This window comes from Gorilla gorilla, chromosome 15, assembly GCF_029281585.2.
Source record: "Gorilla gorilla gorilla isolate KB3781 chromosome 15, NHGRI_mGorGor1-v2.1_pri, whole genome shotgun sequence".
Taxonomy (NCBI): domain Eukaryota; kingdom Metazoa; phylum Chordata; class Mammalia; order Primates; family Hominidae; genus Gorilla; species Gorilla gorilla.
Window position 1 is genome coordinate 34,109,558 of NC_073239.2, and position 22,092 is coordinate 34,131,649.

Consider the following 22,092-nt stretch of genomic DNA (forward strand, 5'->3'; position numbering starts at 1 on the left):
TTTCCCCCTTTCTCTTTTAATTTCTCTTCTTTCAAGACACTAAGGATGGTGTGTGCCAAGAGCTGCACCTCCTGGGCGGCAAGGGCAGAAAGCCAGACTGCTGGGGTCAGTGAAGCCTGGGCGTCCACTTTAGATGCTGCAGGGATAGAAACCCACCAGCCTAGGAGTTTACCCAAGGTCAGACCCAGTCCTCAGCACTACTCAAATGACAGCTGATCACAACGGTTGCCCTGTCATTTAAATAACTTGATGTTTTGAGTTCACGAGCCTACTGGAAAAACTACTTCAGGATGCTTGGGATCTGTTCCTATTGGAAGAGTGTTAATCACTGGCCTCTACTTGCCTGAGCTTGTTTGTTTGTTTGAGATGAAGTTTCGCTTTTGTTGCCCAGGCTGGAGTGCAATGGCATGATCTTGGCTCACTGCAACCTCCGCCTCCCGGGTTCAAGCGATTCTCCTGCCTCAGCCTTCTGGGTAGCTGGGATTACAGGTGCTTGCCACCACACCCAGCTAATTTTTTTTATTTTTAGTAGAGATGGGCTTTCACCATGTTGGCCAGGCAGGTCTCGAACTCCTGACCTTCAGGTGATCCACCTGCCTCAGCCTCCCAAAGTGCTGGGATTACAGGCATGAGCCACTCTGCCCGGCCCTGAGTTTCAAAATCTATCAAATGGGGATGACTATGCTGGAGTCCCCTTCTGAGGAAGACCTTGTTATCAGATTGTTCTTATTCAAGTCTGACAGAGTAGAGGGGTCTCAAGGCTGGGCTTATTGGTGGGGTCCTGGTGGGTTTCTTCCCCTCCACACCTCTTAAAGCTCCTTCAAGGATGAAGAAGGTGACGAGGTACTGGGCCTTGGTCTGCTCAACACCTTTAATGTCCTTCTGACCCAAGGAGGCACCCGTGGAAAAGAGGGCAAGTTTTCCTCTTGGAGATAATCATATTCAGCACATATAAATTATATGTCACTTACTTGGCTTGACAAGCAGCCTTGTCCCCTTCCCAAAGATAAAGGAGAAGCCTTGTCCTTCTGCACAGTGATTATCTCAGCATCAAAAACCTAACAGCTCAGCTTTCCCCGACACAAAGCCCTCCTGAGAAGGGACCCTCCAAAGGAGTGCATTTCCTCCAGCGTTAATCACACGGCCTTGTGATTTTCCTTCCCGAAAATGAACCCTTCCTCTGTATTGTCCTTATGGTTCTGTTTCTCACTCCTTTTTTAACCTTCTTCTCCATCACCACTCCTGAGGTCACAGTGGACTCCTGGCCTCAAGCCCCTGCAGCTTCTCCCCACATTAAGCACTGGACTCATTTTCTATCTCCACTTAACTGTACTTACAGGGCAGCACGGACAATCTGGTTCTGGGACCAAAGACAAAATTCTGACCATAGTTATCCCCACAGTGTTTCTGGGCTCAGCAAAAACCCCCTAGAGCTTCCTCCCTCCAGCCTGGGCATCTCAACACCACAAACAACACAGCACTCAGAACCTGTGTTTTTGGCTTTAAAGTGATAAAGCCAGCCCATTTGTCAAGTCAAGTCTTGAGAACAAAGGGAGTTTGGTAACCACTAAGCCGGCAAAGGTTCCAAACTTAACAACCCAGCAACCCCCTGTGTCCTGGAGGATGCAGCTCTGCATTAATGAGCCTGGGTCTTTTTCATGGAGACAGGCTCTGGGGGCTGGAAAGAGGCTTAAAGAGGTTCTCTCATTTCTCCTCCTGCCTCGAGGCAGGGCTGCACTCCAATCACCTCTGATAGCAGGGTGTCTATCTCCTTTCAAAAACCCTCTAGAGAAAGTGCCCTGGCAACTACTCCTGACAGCTCATTTTCACTGTTCAAAAACCTATTAGAAAGGTTTTACCACTAACCTAACTCCCTTCTTGCAGTATTAGCCATGTCCTGTGGTCTGAATCCTGGTGGAGGTGGAGAGCCGAGCCCCTCCATCTTCTGTTTAATGCTGCCTTTCCCAGATTTAGGTGTGTGACTTAACTCCCACCTTGCCCTCAACCTCTTTTCTTTGAAATAAACTGCCTCATTTTGCCTCTGCAGACTTTACTGATCCTCTACCTCCAGGTTGGAGAGTTTCATTTAGTGGCTATTTTCAGGAGCCATATTTCTCATGAGCTTCACTACCCTGAAGAGGAGAAGGACAACCCTGGGATAGATCCCCCTTCCCATAAAGTTTCCATCTTCCCTCTGTCATTGCCCCTCCACATGGGGAGCCTGTCTTTTGGGAAGGGGCTCGGGACACCTTAAAGGAAATCATGCTGGGGTCATTTTGGTGATGGGGAAGTACAAGGTTTCAGTTCTGCAACCCTTGCCCTGCCATCCTGTGAACCGCATCCCTGCTCCAAGCGTGTGTGTGTAGCCTTGAGGATCCCAGCTATGCAGCTCTCTGCAGAAACCTCTCCCCTGCCTCTGACACTTGGATGATTTTGTATTTAAATTAGTCAGGATTCTTTCTATTTCCACTTTCAAATCCCAGGTGAAGAATTTCGTAGAACAGGCTGACATTCTCCACCCTCCCCGCAGTTCCAGCTATGCTGCCGATGCACAACAGAACCTTGACAGAAGAGCCCCAGGGGCCAAACAAAGGCTCTGCAGTGGGTTAGAGATGATGTTTATCATTATTATTAATAGCGAGGGTTTAATGAGCTTTTTCTATGTTCTGAGCACTATGCTAACTACTTTAGTTGTATTATTTCATCTTTACAACGACTCAACGAGGTAGGAATATTTTTATCTTCATTTTGTGGATGGGGAAACTGAGGCTCAGAGAGATTAAGTAACTTGTTCAAGGTCACACAGCTAAGTAAGTAGTGGAGCAAGGACTTGAATTCAGGTTTTTCTGTTTCCAAAGCTTGTGCTATCCTGCTTAATCCATTATTACTTGAGCTCAAAATGTCCAGAGGGGACCCACGACACGTCAGAGGTGCTGCAGAGGTGGGCTTAGTGCTGAGCCTCATATTCTATGGCAGTTACTTGATTCTCAATCCAGATGTACAGAGTTCTAGTGGTTCTTTTCAAGTAGATATTTAAATCGCAGCAGGGAGATCAAACTTAGATATGAGAAGTACTGGCAATAAGGGTTGCCAAATTTTGGAATTAATTACAGAGAGATATTTCCCATCCCAGACCATCCGATATAGTGCGAGCACATCCTATACGGCCAGAGATCCTGCTGGAAAGCCTGGCCAGGGGTGGTGGAGAACCTTCCTGACAGCTCCATTGGCTCATTATTGTTTGTTTCTCTATTTCTTTCAAAATGTTGTATATGCTCCTGAGAAGCCCTTACCATGAGCTAGAGCAAGAGTCTGCATGTGGGCATGCGTGTGTGCATACATGCACTCATATCTCATTTTAAAGCAGGGAAGAGAACCAACTCTCTTTGGCCTGGGGAAAGAACATTAATAAAGAGCCCAACCAGATGCATAGGATTAAAGTCTTTTTCAAACTAATGATTTGATTGATTGCCCCGAAGGCCTAGGCAAAGAAGAACACAACTTACTTGGCTTCACAATGAGCGTAGTCCCATCCCCAAAGGTTGATTTGCCTGCATTGGTGTTACACAGTCTTTAGTGCTATTGCAATAACCTTGGCCTCTAGGAAGACAGGTGGAGGTTGGGGAGGAAAGCAGGAAAACAAAACCTGAGATGACTGCCCATGGCCAAAACAACCTCCTTATAATTAGGTTAGAACGTGGGAGGAATACTAATAAGTAGCAACTCCCGAGCCCAATTCTATTTGCCTTAATTTTCCTTGAAGGTATGGGCCTTGGCAGGAGCACCTCCTGGGAAATTCACTCAAAGTGGCTACTGCTCTGTCTCCTGGGATCCTGCCTTGTGTGTATTCCTGCAGGCTCTTTGGCTATTTTCATCCAATTCCTGCCTTTTCCCTGCTACTTTCCTTGGACCTTTCTTTTCGTGGAGGTTCACATATTTTCACAGGGAGAGACTACATGGATATTAAATGTCCAAATACAATGCCCCAGGGAATATGTGCATTAATAACCTTGTTTTCCAACTGATATTACTAACCACCCAACACAAACCAAGCAAAGACAACACCACCTGTGTTTTGACAGCTTCTGCATGATGGAAGACAGTCTTCTTGGGAAGAATAATTAGCCAGAAAGAAGAACTTACTTGGTATGAGCGAGAGTTTGGTCCCCTTCCCGAAAGTGAGTTGGTAACTCCCAGCCCCAGAGTATGCACAGAGTTTCCTTTCTTTGCAAAAACCCCAGAGATGCTGAGAAAATCAGACCACTCACAGCATAAGAGCAGCTCTAACAAAAGCTCAGACTGTAACAACAACCAGACAATAGGCAAGAGAGAAGGGCATTACAGAGGCGGGCTATGGAACAGACCATTCCTCAGAGTCCTCCAGAGTCCTGGCTGGACTTTCAGAGGTCATCGAATCCATCCTCCTGTCCTCAGTCAGTGTGTTGTCTGACCAAAGACCTGTCTAGTTATTAAGAGCTCCTAGTTTTTATAAGGCTTTCCTTTGCTAACAGCCCTTACATCTAATCAACTGTTCCTTATATCTAATTGAAATCCTGCAAACTGTAGTCTGAGCCCTTTCCCTCTCAAGCTTCCCTGGTTGAAGATGGGATTTCACATAAACGTATTCCACAGAGAAACTCATCACAACACACCAAGCTGGTCTCAGTGGTCACTTTTGGGGAGGAGGAAGCTGATACTGAAGGAAGTGGCCAAGGTGAATGCTGGCTTTATCTGTAATTTTTTTTTTTTTTGAGATGGAGTCTCACTCTGTCGCCCAGGCTGGAGTGCAGTGGCATGATCTCGGCTTATGGCAACCTCAACCTCCTGGGTTCAAGTGATTCTCCTGCCTCAGCCTCCTGAGTAGCTGGGATTATAGGTGCCTGCCACCACGACTGACTACTTTTCGTATTTTTAGTAGAGATGGGATTTCATCATGTTGGCCAGGCTGGTCTCAAACTCCTGTCCTCAGGTGATTTGCCCACCTCAGCCTTCTAAAGTGCTGGGATTACAGGTGTGAGCCACTACACCTGGACTTTATCTGTAATTTGAATGGTTTACAATGAGAAATTTTAATGTGTTACTTGGGCAAATCAAAACGAATAACAACATTAAATAGAAACCTGCAATGTATTTAAAAATGGCTTTTGGGGCTGGGCACGGTGGCTCACGCCTGTAATCCCAGCACTTTGGGAGGCTGAGGTGGGTGGATCACGAGGTCGGGAGATCGAGACCATCCTGGCCAACACGGTGAAACCCTGTCTCTACTAAAAAAAAATACAAAAAATTAGCCAGACGTGGTGGTGAGCACATGTAGTCCCCGCTACTAGGGAGGCTGAGGCAGGAGAATGGCATGAACCCAGGAGGCAGAGCTTGCAGTGAGCCGAGATCGTGCCACTGCACTCCAGCCTGGGCAACCGAGCGAGACTCTGTCTCGAAAAAAAGAAAAAGAAAAAGAAAAAAAAAGGCTTATGGATCTCAGACAAGCCTTTTTGTGCTTCCCCCAGGCTAAGTAGTCTGGTTCTCTGCCCAGGGCTTTGGTCTCCTGGGATCAGAGGTGGAAACTGGGCCAGGATGACGGTCAGAACAAGCTGGAGGCAACTAGGCCAGGGTGCAATGCAGGGCCCAGTTCTGTGTGCATTCATGACTGTCCAGTTGGCTTTCGAATTATAACAGAATAACCTGTAATTTTCCTGCGCAATGCTAATGACCCAGCTCCTTCCAAACCTTTCTTGGGGGCAAAAGCATTCTAGGTACACCGAAATATAATTCAAAGGAAGAAGCCATTGCTGATCAAAATCAAGGATGGCTAGAAACACTTACTTGCAATCACAGAAAGTCTTGTGCCCTTTCCAAAGACAAGAGGTGTGTTTCCTGAATTCCCACAGTGATTTCCTCCATAACAAAAACCCTGAATGCCTGGCCTTGGTGGTTTTCCTGGAAGTTACCTCTTGTTGGTCTTCTTCCCTGTTAGAATCATCTAGCAATCTCCCCACTTAACCATAGGTTTTGTTTTTCCTTACGCATTTGCCCACTTCTCCCCCAATCTCTGCAAAGTATGGTATAATTAAAATGTTTCTGCTTTGCCTGTCTACCCTGCTGATGAGCTTCCATACATAGAGTTGTAGCTCAGGGATGCATTTCTGAATTGCTTGCAGACTTCTAGCTTATTGTTAACCTGTGAAAAACATTCCAAAGGAAATCCCTGTTTCTGACATCATGATGTACTCTTCGCTGTACTAGAAATAAAAAGGAGTGGTCACTTATCCTAAATAAAGAAAAAGATTTGGAAAATGGCATAGAGTGAGAAGGCTCAATGCAAGATGTTGCTCTTGCTGGCATACTCTCTTTGTTGTCTCTACCATGAAAGTAGCTCTTTAAAAAGTCATCTCTCACTTATCCCTGGAACAAAGGAAATGAGAGATCCTGGGGCATCAAAGCCAGGAATCTCAGCAGAGGCCAAATAAAGAAAAATGTATCTCTTATGGAGGGTGGAAGGAGAGGGGTCATAGGTATGCTGGAGTCATTTCCAAAATCAATTTAGTTGGAGCCAAAAATCACGCTGGGCTTAACAATGAGTCCAAACAGAGGTTACCGGGGACAAGCCTGGGGGAAAGACTGGAAAATAAGTTCTGGAAAAGTGTCACGATTCTTTTACTCTTCTTAATAAACAATAAAAAAAAATTTTTATTTGGGTAGCAGAGGACTGGTAGCAACTTTTCCAGCCCTGGAGGGGAGAATTTGGTATTTGGCTCAGCTGTGGAAAGGCTGAGGACTGGGCCTCTGCAAGAGAAGAGCCCAGGACCTACAGGCCACCCACACGTCTTAGAAACTTTCCTACTGAACACTCACAGCAGTTTGAACTCAGTGGGAGTTAATGTCAGAAAATCACATAAACAGCACTTACTGGGGAGAATATGAAGTCGTGTCCCTTTTCCAAAGATGATTTTGTCATCTCTGTTCACACTGTGATTGGGACCATAACAAAAACTCCTAGTGATTTTTTTTTGGGGGGAAAGCTGCATATTTTTTGATGGATATTTCACCCTCATGGGACTTAACAGATTCCTATATTGTCTCTTCTCCTGTAATAAACAGGCCTCATTATTGGCTCAGCCATCTTTCTCTGTGTCTTCTAGTTGTTCTGCTTGAATTTCATGCTGCTTATTGCAAATGTGCAGGAGGAAATTGAATGACCTCATTTGACACTGAGAGTGAATTATAAAACCAACAATACAATAAACTCCTTTCCAATATCAAACATAATTCTGTTACTGAAGGCAAAAGATACCTGGCAGACAGCCACTGAGCTAGGAATCCACTTTTCAGAGCCCAAAAAAAAATGGGGCAGGAATGGGTCGCTTAGGGCACATATCTGGATTTCCACCTGAGAAGGAACTGCATTACAGAGTCTTCCCTTCACCCTGGCTCTAAGCCTTAAGTTCTAGAATTTGCCCTGTCAACAAATTCTAAGGATACCTTGCCTTATGTTTGCTGTACTCATTTTAGCCCTGCCCTAGCTGGGGGTCATGAGCATCATTCATTTTAGCCCAGAGGGATCCCCATCTTTTAGAAAATGTTCTCCTTCCACAGTCCATGGATGTGGTCTCTCACCACCAAGAGAGGGAAGCCTTATGCCATTGCCCTCAACCCTGGCTGGATCCTTGTTTGACACTTAAAGAACCAAGTCCCATTTTCTCTTCCTCCTTTGGGGTCTACCTGACCCCAAAGAAGCTCTTTATCATAGTCGTTAAAAAAAAATTAACATGGGATGGATATGTTCACTAGACGTAAAACAAACCTATGGAGTCATCTATCTCATTTCCTTGTCTTCCAGCATTTCCCAAGGCTGAACCATTTAAAACTAGGCTATCCTATTTTAAAGCTCCTTGGGTTAGTCATTCCATAATCTTAATTATAACCTGTTGTAGGGTTTAATAACAGACAGTCAGTGTGGTGACTCCAGCCTCTTAATATTAGTTTTTTTGGTGGGACATTTGGATGGGTCCTATTGTCTCCAAAATGGCAATGTGGAGAAACAGACACCCCAGGAGCACACCCGGGAATGCCAGGCTCCTGAACGCCTATTTCCCTCCTTTTCAAGAAGGTAGGTTTAAAAAGTTTTATTCCCCATGGAGGAATTGATCATTAAAAAAAAATCGTGTTATCATACCTGCCATTTTATTTCACTCTGAATTTCCTTTTAGGTGTTTATAAAGCCACCTGGGAGTGTCAACCCATTTCTGAATTGTTTTTTTCTTCCACTGCATTTGCATAGTCAGGCTGTGTTTTTAGTGAAATTTGACATTATGGGACTAGATGTGGACATTTGTCAAAATGCGACAATGTTTGGGTTTCTTATTAGATCTTTTTGAAATGAATATATATGCAGGCACAAGAGACAAAGAAGGTATCTTATAAATATGAGTAGCATTTAAAATGAGATAGATTCTCATTTTTAATAGAATGGAAAACAAATTCTGTGGCTAAAATCAGAGTAAACACACAAATCATTGCAGAACATAGTTTAAGAGATACTGCGGCTGTAAATAGCTCATGGCCCCATATCTCTCTAGAAGAAAGAGGGCTAAGCCACCATGTTAAAGGTGATTTGGGGTGGTCTCATTTTGCCTTTATTTATCATTATTGCTCTAGTCTCAATAATCACGAATGTTTCATGTATTTGCAAAAGTCATTTTTCAAGAAGTACATTTGTTTACATATTAAATTAAATCTCCACTAACTTCACGGGATTTATTTGTTTGGTCAAATATCAATAAAACATGGCCACTTACTGGGCTTCACCACCAGCTGAGTTCCATCTCCAAACATGAGTCTGGCATTGTTATTCCCACAGCACTTCCTGCCTTTACTGAAACCCATAGTAAAACCCTACCAAACACATAGCACTGTGGTGAGGGGGCAGTTAGACTCTCCTTGTTTTTTTTTGCTTTCCCTGTGTTTCTGGCCTTTTATGATAGGAAGAAAAATTGGCTCTGCAACATAAAGCAAACAATGTCTCCTTTAAAAATGCCAAACTTATGAGCTTTTAAAATTCTTTTGCATTTCTAGGCATAAAACTGCCAAAGCTGAATCTAATTTGTTAACAACTCTTGCTGTCGTATGTGTGAGCTCAGCCCTAAACACACAAGTTTGAAGGGACGGTACATTCCTACACCCACAGGGATATTTTCCAGCTACAGAGCCATCCCAGCTCACCTCCAGACTCAGTGATCAAGTTTTTTCAAAGCCTTCTCAATGTGTAATAATGCTTATTTGATAGCCTAAAAAACATTTCATGAGGGAAGAGTGGCAAAAGTCAAACAGTTCTATTTTTTTTTTTTTCCCAAAGAAGTTCCACCATGGACCCATATGCTGTTTCAGCCAGGAAGGGGTAGAGAGTCTAGCCATGAAATAAATGGGAGAAGTGAACATTTTCTATTATAAAAAAGACTGTATCCTAAAGGCAGAGATAAAGACAAAACAACAGCTCCTTTATCACAAAGCTGAGCATTGGTTGAGCTTTAGTATACACGGAGTATCCGGAGAAAAGAGAGAGGGGTGAGCATCCCAGACAGTGATACCATGTCACTGACTTTCTTGGTTAAAAGTAAGGCTTATGTAATAGAAATTTAAGCTTGGAGACAGAAGAAGTCCCCAACATGACTGTAACTTGTTGATTCTTTATGTTCCAAGAGGAAGTGTTCAAAACTGATCTCATTTCTCTCCTTTCATCCTGGGAGCAGTGGGTGTCCAGAGCAAACAAAAAGAACTTATTCTAGAGAAAACAAAAGGGAAGCAAACGTAGGAAATAGAGTGACAGATACGTGGATCACAGTTCTAGTACTGAGCTAAGTTACCCTTAGCCTTCTCTTTCCCCTCCCCGACCCCTGGGAGTTAGGCCTGCCCGACTTCTCAGCACTCTTCCCAAGGATGGCTCTGGAGTCTCTTTTGGAAGAGAAATAAAAACATGGCCTATAGAAGAAGGCATTTGGACCAGCAGACACAGAATTGTATAAATAGGTTAGGAGAGATTGTATTTGCACAGGTAAAGGTATGTTCAGGGTCAATGAATAACTGGGAAATTGGGTTCACAGAAGCATAAAGCCTGCTGCATTTAGTTGAGAACAATTTGATTTTCTCAACTAAATTTTCCCACAGTAGTCTTTTTCTCCCCTGGGGTTTATCATAAAATTAGCATGTTTCCCCTCCCCTGACTGTGGTGTGCCATCCAGGAGAATGGGAATTTTGACAGCCTGCTATATCATGGCAGATAAGAGATGACAGCAGTGAACAAAGTCAACCTTCAGCCGTCCTTTCCACCAAAGGGTGGCTGTCGCTTCCTACTTGCCATGGACACAGAATCCACCTGACACATGCCACTACTTACGTACTTGGCTGGACAGCAAGCAGAGTACCAGTTCCAAAGATGAGCTTGTTTGTAGCACCGCCATAATTCACACAGTCCTTCAGAGCCTTACACTAACCCTCAAGGAGGGGCACGGCAGGTTGGGGTGAGGACAGCTTTGTGTCTTTCCAGGCTTAGAACACCTCAGTCCCAGTGCAGCAAAAGCTGACTTGCAGGCATCGCTGCAGCCTTCATATTCCCCTGACGTGCCCTGACACTGTCATTTAAGTTACATCCCAAGGCCCAGAACCCTGAGTGACTCCAGCAAGTGACCGAGAGCTTTGCAGGCATCTGCTCTCCACGTGGGACAGCAGCCTGAGGCAAGGATGTCAGGAGAGCTGCAGACTTGCTAGTTTTCACCTTTGAACATTTTACCGTCTTTGGCTGTGACCCTTTCCTTTTTCTCTGAATTTGCTCTTCCAATGGAATGAGGCTGGTTCTGCCCTTGGGAAAGAGTTTTAACCATATCAGAGGGAATTAGATATTCCCTATCAACCTGGCACTGCTCTCTTAGAGGGCTACTTAAGCATTATTCATTCCGGAAGCTACTAGACCAAACAAAAGAGTTAGTGGCTGACATGCTTCTCACTGGGAGTGGAGACCCCATTTGGGTTGAGTGCATTGTCTCCAGCAGGCTGACTTGTTCTTAAAAATATAATCTGCATGCTACACTTTGTGCATTATTCAGCTAGTGTCTCCTCTCCCATGCAGTCACATCTCTGAGACTTACCTGGCTTTATAATTAGCTTGGTCCCAGCGCCCCAGATTAACTGATAGTTGCTATCCACACAGACACAAAAACCTTAACAAAAACCTTCACTGTCCTTCCGGGGATCCTATTAGAGACAAAGCCCAGACAAAAAGTCTAGAGCAAAGCACGTAAAACAATGAAACAACATAGGAATATTGGCTATTGGAGATTATTTGCTCATTTAATTACATTTGATTAAATCGAATGACTAAACATCCAAAGTCAATCTAGGTCTCTCTGCATACAAGGGAAGCATAATTCAGAAAGTTTTCAAATTGAAGAAGTTGAACTTGCTTCACCTTCCCTGATATTTTAAATAAAAATGCAAAAGAGGGGAACAGATCATTTGTTTAGAGTCATAATGCATCTGACGCTCTAGTGCCTTCTTTTCACTGCTGATAAGATTTTAGTCAGCACCATGGTGTTCACATATAGGTTAAATTGTTCACATATAGATTAATTGGTTTATAGAAGGTTCTGCAGCTATAGGTGCTAAAGGCCCCTACAGAGCTCAGAGTTGGTAAGGGTGGCCTGCAGTGCTGTGAGAACGTTCCTGTTTATAGAAAACACCTTTTAAGGCTGGGCACGGTGGCCTGTAATCTTTGGCAGGCCGAGGCAGGCAGATCACTTGAGGTCAGGAGTTCAAGACCAGCCTGGCCAAGATGGTGAAACACTGTTTCTACTACAAATACAAAAATTAGCCAGGCGTGGTGGCAGGTGCCTGTAATCCCAGCTACTCGGGAGGCTGAGACAGGAGAATCGCTTGAACCCGGGAGGTGGAGATTGTAGTGAGCCGAGATCATGCCACTGCACTCCAGCCTGTGCAACAAAGAGCAAAACTTCATTTAAAAGAAAAAGAAAAAGAAAAAGAAAACACCTTTTCAAAATGGCTCCTTGGTTTCTAGTACTTACTTGGAAAAACTTGTAATCTGGTCCCAGTCCCAAAGATGAGCTTGTCGGTGTTATAAGACACAGTGATACTGAGATCTACAAAAACCTCCTAAGCCCCTCTGCTCTTCCCTGTCACTGGCACCAAATGACTATCAATAGCAAAGGAGATTTGGGGATACATTTAAAACACCAAAGCAATCAAACAGTCAGTTTTTGTTTCAGTCAAGTTTCATGTTCTGAAAATGCTTATGGCCTGTGCTTATTATGTTTTCAATGCATTAAGTGACAGCTCAAGACAGTTCGCTGTAAGAAAATAGGGAATCTCAAGCTCTAATCCCAGTTATGATTTTTTTTTGGTTTGACTTAAATTATTTAACTTGTCTGTGTGTCAGCTTTTCTGTCTGTGACATATGTTTGATGATGTATGGTCCTGTTTACCTTATTAGAGAACGTTGTGAAGATAAAAGGGCTGGGGATGGTGCAGTGGGTTACAGCATTGAAATGCATTGTGAATGATGTGGGGAAAATATGATGGTTCAAGTCAAGATATTATTAACATGAATAGTAGGGACTATGCTAGCTGAAGTTTATTGTTGAAATAATAACCACAAAGCTTTCTTAGTAAAAACTGAAGGAGAATATATCTGTCTTGTGTGTTTTTCCACAAGAAAGTTAGTGGAAATAACCACTTAATCTGCCAGAAGATACAGGCATGGAAAAGGTCAGCTGGATTCTGAAGTCTGACTGCCAGGGGAGAAGAAGAAATGACTGTCCTCCCACAGCAGTGAGTGAACATAGATTAGGTTCCCACGACATGCTAATGCCCTTGGCTGTTGGCAGCATTAAATGGAACCAGTTAAAATTATTTTAAAAAATGAATTAGACCATCTTAATGGTCAAACTGGCTGTGTAGGTAGACCCAGAGACTGTTTCTCCTCAGTGACTGGAAAATGTGTGTGTGTGTGTGTGTGTGTGTGTGTGTGAGAAGAACTGTTCTATATGATTTACGGACATAACAGCCCACAGAAATGAGAAAAGATATACTTACATGGTAAAACAATCACTTGAGTGCCGGACCCAAAATGCAGCACATTCCCAAAGCCTATCCACAATGGCTCATTCTTTTACAAAAACCCTGTCATCTCTTCATAACCACATGTTTTGTGTCCCAAGGTGGAAGCTAAAGCTTCTCAGGCATGAGAGAGGATTCAGACACACGTCTCATGAATGCCATGGTATTCCTTATTTTGTGTCAGCCCTTCCTTCCTGAGGCTTTTCCTCATCCTGGGCCCAGCTCCAGCCTTCATGCAGGCAGTCTGTGTCCCTTGGTGGCCACCTCCACCTCTGCAGCGGCTCTGCTGGGGCCAACCCTCAGCAAAGATTCCCTCAGGGCCCTGAGCCATTTGAGGATCACTCAAGGAGCTAGGAAAGTCCTCAGAAATATAGCTCATGGTTACAGAGGCAGGCAGCAGTGTGCGTGGGGGTGCCGGTGCTGGGCATGGGCATAGCAGTCAGGAATTCAAAGGAGAGAGCAGGGATTTACATACAGGAGTTGGAGATGGAAGGAATAGGATCTAGAGAGGAAGGGTCTGAAAACAAAGGCAAGAAGGGTAGACACACACTAACAACGGATGTCAAAATTAGTCACGCTTTGCTTGGTGAGCACACACAAGTTCTAGGGGAAAGAAATTTTCCTGGCTGTGTCAGTTGCCCTGACCTATTTAGTACTCCTGTGACAACCTCTTAGGTGCAGCTGAGACGTCCCACACTGCAAGCAGAGACCACGTCCCTGTCTTATTTCTGTCTCAAAGAGCCATCTGACCAAATGTTCTACACGAGGAGGTAGGAACAGCAGCCACAAAAAGATACTCAGAATCTGTGTCTCTCTTCCTAATTAGGCTGTCAATCTGTTTAGCTAATAAGTCGTATAAAGTGTCTTCATCCCTTCTAAGGAAAGGAGTCATATAAATGCAAAATAGCAGCAGCAATAAGTCAAATGGCTTGCTGGGCATCTTTTCTTCGTGTGAAGAGATGCTGTTTAGTAGAAGGGAAACTTTCTGTGTGGAGAGGAGACAGACTGGGAAAAAGCACAACAGCATTTGTTTTTATTAGGCTGAGTCTATACAGCACAAAGTGAAACAGATTTGGCAATTATTTAGGTAATGTGCCATTCATTTCATGCAATTTTGAGCACAAAGAAGTTTTCTCAAGGAAGTCCCTAAATATCTGCATCAGCTACCAACATTAATCAAAGTAACTGGACAATTGGGCTGTATAGACACAAACTAATAAATGCACCCTGAGATGGTTCTTCGGAAAGGCTTATATTTTATAAATCTAACATTAAAACTAGCCCAATATTTGTAATCACTGTCTTCATTTTGGCACTGCAATGAACAGTTCCCAATTTTTCTTACAACATGTCTTACATTTAGAGCCGCAAAGGTAAGGGTGACCTTCTCCCTAGAGAGTTTTATCAGGTTAACACATGGAAGCTCATTTAGAAATTCATTAGATGTCTGGGATGTGAGAACTTGTCATTACAGACTAAGAGCCTTTTTGTTAAGTGGTAAGGACTTACAGGGAATAACGGTGAGTCTCGTTCCAGTCCCAAAGAAGAGGTTGTTTGCCCCAGTTTGACACAGTGTTTCTGCCCAGTACAAAAACACTTTCCTACTAAGCCAAATTTTCTTCCTCTCCTTCCTCCTTCTTTAACTTATTTATTTTATATTTTTAAATATATATTTTTAGAGAAGAGATCTTACTTTGTTGTCCAGGCTGTAGTGCAGTGGTGTGATCTTGGCTCACTGTAGCCTTGACCTCCTGGGCACAAGTGATCCTCCTGCCTCAACCTCTTCAGTAGCTAGGATGACAGGTGCATGCTACCATGCCTGGCTATTTTTAAAAAAATTTTATTTATTTATTCTTTGTAGAGATGGGGGTCTCACTGTGTTGCCCAGGGTGGTCTTGAACTCCTGGCCTCAAGTGATCCTCCTGCCTCAGCCTTCCAAAATGCTGAGATTACAGGTGAGAGACACTGCTCCCAGCTTCCTTCTTCTTTTTTTGAGATGGAGTCTCACTCTGTCGCCCAGGCTGGAGTGCAGTGGCACGATCTCAGCAGTGGCGCAAACTCCACCTCCCAGGTTCACGCCATTCTCCTGCCTCAGCCTCTGTAGTAGTTGGGACTACAGGCGCCCGCCACGCCTGGCTAATTTTTTGTATTTTTTTTAGTAGAGACTGGGTTTCACCGTGTTAGCCAGGATGGTCTCGAACTCCTGACCTCGTGATCCACCCGCCTCGGCCTCCCAAAGTGCTGGGATTACAGGCGTGAGCCACCGCGCCCGGCCCCAGCTTCCTTCTTCTATAACATTTGCCAGGGGTATGTTACACACATTTGGACTTCTACTTGGTGATAACCTTTGCCAAACCTTACAACAAGAAGTGCTGTCTTCCATGTTTCCTAACAATCCAGACACCTAATAGTCCCCTTTCTCTCTCTCTCCCCATGTTTTTTTCCCCCAAACAAAAACATATCATTTCCATGCTACCCATTTTGTCCTTGGAAGACTGTACTTGAATAATTCTGGTGGTCACAAGGGTGGATTCTACTTTAGTATATTATTATGAAAAATCACCTTCTTTTGTGTGAACCACCCACATTTGATGCTTTTATTTCTTCCAAGTCAGCCAAACTGACATTTTCTCAGCCTTAACCTAAGAATTCCAGATCCAATACACCTTTCTTTTTGCCACTAGCTGAAACCAAGTGAGTTAGAAAGGATCATATCAACCAGACTTTACACACATTCTACTTACTTTTATAAAAGGAAAATATAACCTAAGAGTAAGAGTTTTTGGTTAGAAGTTGAGACAGAGAAGATAAAACAAAAAATGAACAGAGTGGATAACTGCACTTCACTTGGAAACATCCAGACCTACCTGGTTTTACTTGTAAAGCTGTCCCTTGCCCAAAGATTAGTTTGCCTGTGTTGCCAGAGCCACACTCTAATGCTGTACTTTACAAAAACTATAAATGGGGATCATTTCCATTTTTCTTCCTTCCCTCCAGCAACCTGACATAGTAGCAATAAAAACATATTAACTGAAAACTTTCAATCGGGCTGCCATTATGCAAAGTCCATTATAGGTATTAGCTCTTTAAATCTCATAACATCTCAGTGAGCTAGGTACTATTGCCATCCTCATTTCACAGATGAGAAAAAAGAGGCATAAAGAGATTAAGTAACCTACAGAATTAGGATTTGCCCGAACAGTTTGATTCCAAAATTCATATTCTTAACCATTATGCCATACCGTTCATTAGCCACCCTCCCCCGCCTGCCATTTTGGGTTCTCCTTTGAAGTGTGTATACCAGTCACATTGATAAAATAGTTCATTGACCTAATAAATATATCCTGAGATAGTTCTTCTGAAAGACTTACATTTCATAAACTTAATATTAAGACAAATCCAATATTTATACCAATTATCTTCATTTTGGCACTGTAACAGACATTTCCCATTCTTTTTTTTTTTCCTGCATATGTCTTATATTTAGAGCTGCAAAGGAAAGGATGACCTTCTCCCCAGAGAGTCTTATCAGGTTAGCATATAGAAGCCCATTTAGAAATTCATTAATGTCTATATCAAAGATGTCTTTCCTGAAGCCCTTTGGTTCTGCTGTACAACTCCCCTTGCCCTTATCCAGCTTTGCCAAGCCTGGAGCTCCAGAACTGACTCAGGACCTGGCCCCAGCCAAAGCCACAGCAAACACTGCTGGGAACACAATGTGGTGTGCGGAACAAAATTCTGAACAGTGTAGGTGGTCTGTAAGATGCTCCTGAAGACTCTTGCAGAGAATAACTTCTCAGAAGAGGCCAGAATTAGGATGAAATCAGTTCCTTTCCTGTTACCTCTAGCAAATCCACAATAAGGCTCTAAGCCAAAGAGAACTGAGAGATGCAGGAGTTATATCGCAAGTTTGAGTCATTCTGGATAATCCACAGTGGGGAGATGTGCTGTAGCATGGTCACTAGCGTGACTGTGAGTCCCAAGAGTTCCCAGCACTTGACCTGTCTTTGGCCAGAAAGCAACAGTATTTACCAATGGCCCACGGTGAGGTTGGCATAGTGCAGACTAAAGCAGCCATGAAATGTGCTACACACTCACCTTCTGTAATATTCAGTGCTCCCAGACAGGCCTTTTTGGAATGCACGAATGTATTTGCTCTCTAAGAAAACAGCTGAACACTCCAATGGCCTTCCTACCCTGCTCATATGGATCCCTCTATCTAGTTATTTTGATTGAGGGGCAGGTAAGGGTTCAGCTTTGGTGGACAGGAAGAAAACACTAGCCATAACTAGATATCTTAAACGTCGGGGCTAAAAAAGAAGGAGGCAGTTTCTGAGATATTTCAAACTGCACAGACAGGTTTGACAGAGTTAACATGAAGACTCACTCGGATTTACTTCCAGGCTTGTTCCCAATCCCCAAATCAGCTTACGGTTGTTGCCAGCATTACACAGTCATAGAAAGCTTTACCAAAACCGACCAGGCCAATGTGTATCAGGAAATCCCTTTCAATCCCCAAATCTGGCCGGCGTGCTCCTCCAGCTGGGACCCTGGCCAAAGAGGCAGCGGAAAAGACTGTTTATTATGGCGGTCTATTCACAGCGTGGTTGGGGTGGAAAGGCTCTTCTGAGGTTAACTAGTTCATCCCTCCACCTCCTGACAAAGCTGCCTTCTGACCAGGCCAGCAAAGAGCATAATCCTGACAAAGCTGCTGGAGAAGGATTCCCCCACTGCAGTGCTCACCCAGCCCGTGTTCTACTCAGTCAGACTTTCTGACCCAAATGGTTAAGACAAAAAGGACAAGAAATCTGTTTTTCTCCAGCACATTTGTTCCCACGCCAGACAGTTACATGTATGTCCATTTTCGTATATACATATGCCATGTATCGATAACATGTAACCATTAGAATTAATATAAAAGATAAAATTAAGTAGAGAAAACAGAAAACAGAGCTCAGTGCTACGGCTTCCTTTTGAAATTAAAGCATTCATTATGGATTCAGCAGAGATACTCACGGGGTTTGACCATTAACCTTGTTCCCCTTCCAAAGGTGAGCACGTTGCCTGCATTATTATTCACACAGTGATCTTCAGCTGAGCAAAAACCTCCTAGAAACTGAACTAAGTTTTCCCTAAAGATCTTCTGGAAGGAGTGATATCGTGAGCACAGAGAATATTAAGTAATTGTCACAGTAATAACCTGGCACAGGATCGCAGTATCAGTTTGGATTTCAGGACTGTTTCCACACTGGATAAATGAAGGATAGTCTTTCTACATGTTCTAAAGAAAGAGTTTTCCTGCACAAGCCCAGAATACTGAATGCCAAAATCGTAGCGTATCCACTGGTGTTTTAGATTATAATTCTCCAGTGTTCTGAAAATTATGTACCTCACTTGGACAAAGTAGGAACAGTTTATGTCCATAGCACCAAAGCAAAAGCAATCAGAGAGACTGTTGTCACAGTGGGAGGGATTGAGGGAAGCTGTCACGGCCCACCTGGGAGGAGGGGGTTGGCGTGCTGGTCACACCTTCCGGGTGCTGGAGCCAGGCACCTCTGACTGAGGTCAGCTCAGGAACATCTGAAGGGATCCCCAACCTTTTCAATCCACAGAACTCGAGACAGTCCTATGCAGTTGTCTGCCCTGGAATCCACCCTGGACTCAAACTCCAGATCTTTTCATCCCCTGCTTTGCTAGTCACCAGGAAAAGGACTTTTCACCACTTCCTATCCTTGTCCTAGGAGAGACTTTTCTACTCTTACTGTCCCTTCCCCAGGACATAACACAGCTCAAGGACTAATCAGAAATAATCCTCTTATGACTAAGAAGGTGACTTCTCCCATTTTTCCTGCATGATCCTTTTGAGCTTCTCTCAATTTTGAGGTACCTCATGGAAAGTCTGAGCCCGAAACTCCATGGGCACCACCACTGAGTGGCCAGAATGGTCTCCTCCCACTTTCTCACCCCCGGCCACATTGAGGACCAGGGGCTTAACAACTGGTGTTAGGAATGGAGCACTCCAAAGGGAAACCAAGAAACACGCAGTCTGTAAATCTCCTACTTGGATTATATTAGTGGTATTTCAGGGACAGAGCTCTCCTTTCCAAACCCATTACAGAAGCCATCTCTCTCCTTCCTACTTTGCTTCTTTGTCTGATGGATCTCTTACCTTGGCCTGCTTAAGTAAAAAATGATATGATTTTTCACGCTCTTCCTATGAAACTAAATCTGGTGATGCCTGTGCTGGGTCTCAAGGCTGAGAGACGGTGAGGCCAAATTTTGTCACCTGTGCAAGCCTGTTTTAGGTGGTGGGTCCAGGATGTCTGATGTATGGACACAGGGTACAGGTGTGGGCGCGTGTAAATATTCAAGGGAGGCAGATGCCTAGTTTTCCTGGAGCAGAGCATTCATGAAAGGGAATCAGTGGGAATAAATTTGGAAAATAGAAAGGGCCCAGATTTCAGAGAGCTTTGAGTGACATGCTAGGATCTGGACATGATTTCCTCTTGAGATGATTTCTCAAAATATGAATGGCCAGATGAAGCACTGAGTTGCACAGAGGAGAGACGCATAAAAAAAGGCAGAAAAATGAGTGAAAAATGTAAAGTGAGAATATAGTTTTAAAAGAATAAAGAACACAGAACTCCTGTTGTGTTTACAGGAGTTTCTTGAGGCCTTCAAGTCATAAACATTTTGCTAATGATGGATACAATTCTTATGAAATCGGCAGTAAGTCCATCATGGTAAGCCTCAGAGCTCTCCTTCACCCCTCCTGTCCAGAGTAGAGGGACCCAGAATTGCCACTTCAGATAGCAGTGATTTTAGCTTGTACAGTTTACACGGGTACTTCCCTTGTCCTACCTTCCCTTGTCCCTCAAACGTGAACACCAACAACCTTTAAAATACAGCCTGTGTTGTCTGTAATACTCACTTGCTAAAACCTTCAGCCTGGTGCCTGTTCCAAAGATGTATTTGTAGGTTCCTGAGGTAGTCACAGTGTTATGTGTCTCTACATAAACCAACATAATGTTACCATTTATGGAAGCAGCTTTACTCTCCATGAATAAAAGGGGCATTACATGCACTTTCCCCATTGAAAGGCCTTGACCTCATATTTTTCTACAAGTAATTTATTTCGGATTATATCTTAATTCATACAGAAAGTCTTCACTGCTTCTATTGGGTCCGAGTTTGCAAAAGCTCTTCAATCTCATGCTATCTTTATGCATGTTTATTAATTAAAGAGTCTGATTTAGTGAACATATGAGGACTTAAGAATCGAAATGACTGTTGAACCCTCTGAAATATTCCATCTAGGATTCCCCCTGAGAGCCAGTTTATGAGCCACATAAACAAACCCATGACATTATTTTATAGTTACATCTATTTTTGGATCCAAAACAGTATCAGTAACTAGTCGATTCTCTCCTCTATTTAATAGCCTTGGTTCTGAAAGGATTTTGATTATCAATAGTAAAATCCACCTTTAAAAGATAAAGCCATCATGGATGCTACAAAAAGAAAGTGTTTTGGCCTTTGAGGGTGGTTTCAGGGAGGGGGCAAGCAATGGACAGTGTTGGATGCTTCAAGCTGAGTGTTTTGACTAGGCCACTCATTGAAATGTATAAACTCGATTTGTTAACAAATCAGCCCCATTACCTTATTGTCACAGCTAGTTCGTGTGCAGAAGATTGTTGATGAAATACTACTGAAATGTGAGATGGCAGACATTTTTGCAAACAGGGTGCCTGCAGGAAAGCACCCCTGTTTCTGTAATTCTAACAGAAAAAAAACCAATAACAACAAAAAACACACTGAATTCTGCAAGTGTGGAGACAGCTTGTAAAATTTTCAATATTGCTTTGTATAATCTATCATGATTACCCTCTCCCTCACAGCTTCACAACTTGGATAAATATTCTGTTTTATTACAGATAATCTAGTGGACGTGGGGAGGCCCTCCACAGTCCTGGGATTCTCTGCCTCTCCCATAGGGTTGGCTCGGCCAGCCTAGTTAAGGGGGTGAAGTCCATGTGGGGACCTGCTTTGTCCCTACGGTGAGGAACGGGGCTACCTAAACAGAAGCATCGTTGTGATAAATCAAGGGCTCTGTTCTCTCTCTACAGAAAGTTACATTGTTCTGCTATTCTCGTAGAGGAAGAAAGCCATGCCAAGCTTGGAACTCCTGCTGCCCTCCCTTCACTGGAGTCCTCAGTCCACTTGCCTTATTTTTCTGTTTTTCTTTCTTTTTGTTTTAGAGACGGAGTCTCGCTCTATCACCCAGGCTGGAATGCAGTGCCATGATCTAGGCTCACTGCAATCTCTGCCTCCCGGGTTCAAGCGATTCTCTTGCCTTAGCTTCCCAAGTAGCTGGAATTACAGGTGCCCGCCACCATGCCCGGCTAATTTTTGTATTTTTAGTAGAGATGGGGTTTCACTATGTTGGTCAGGCTGGTCTTGAACTCTTGACCTCAAGCTATCCACCTGCCTCAGCCTCCCAAAGTGATAGAATCATAGGCATGAGCCACTGCGCCCAGCCCACTCATCTTATTTTTTAATTCTACCAGACAACACAAGCACCAACTCAACAGGGTCCTTGCCACTTATCTGTTGAGGACACACTTCCTTGGCTATGCCATTGCTTTGGTAGCTTCCCTTTTCATGGGCTTGTTTCTGTCTCTATCACAAAGCTTTGCTTCTTATCTCTGCCTTTCCCAAAGCCACAATGTGCTTTGTGGACCTTTGAAAAACAGTGATTGCAGCATTAGTACAATTTATCAAACTGCCCCGAGACCTGATAACCCAATCCAGCCTCCAGGGAAACATGTATTCATATCTTACTCACACATCAGACATAGTTAACAACTGCATGCTAAGCATAGCAATTAAATTCAGCTGTGTTTCAACAGGTCCCATTGGATTTCTTTCCAGAGAGGACAATTAGTAAACCACAAGAACTCACGGGGTGTGACC

General features: G+C 43.7%; 1 protein-coding gene across 1 annotated transcript in view; it reads right to left on the reverse strand.

The window, feature by feature from the left end:
* LOC101135612 (T cell receptor alpha chain MC.7.G5) overlaps positions 1-22,092 on the reverse strand; it is a 548,557-nt gene that overhangs the window by 31,977 nt on the left and 494,488 nt on the right. Inside the window, exon 3 of the mRNA XM_063698253.1 lies at positions 20,051-20,126. Within this exon, the coding sequence (XP_063554323.1) occupies positions 20,051-20,126 (76 nt within the window). The remainder of the gene's footprint in view (positions 1-20,050; positions 20,127-22,092) is intronic.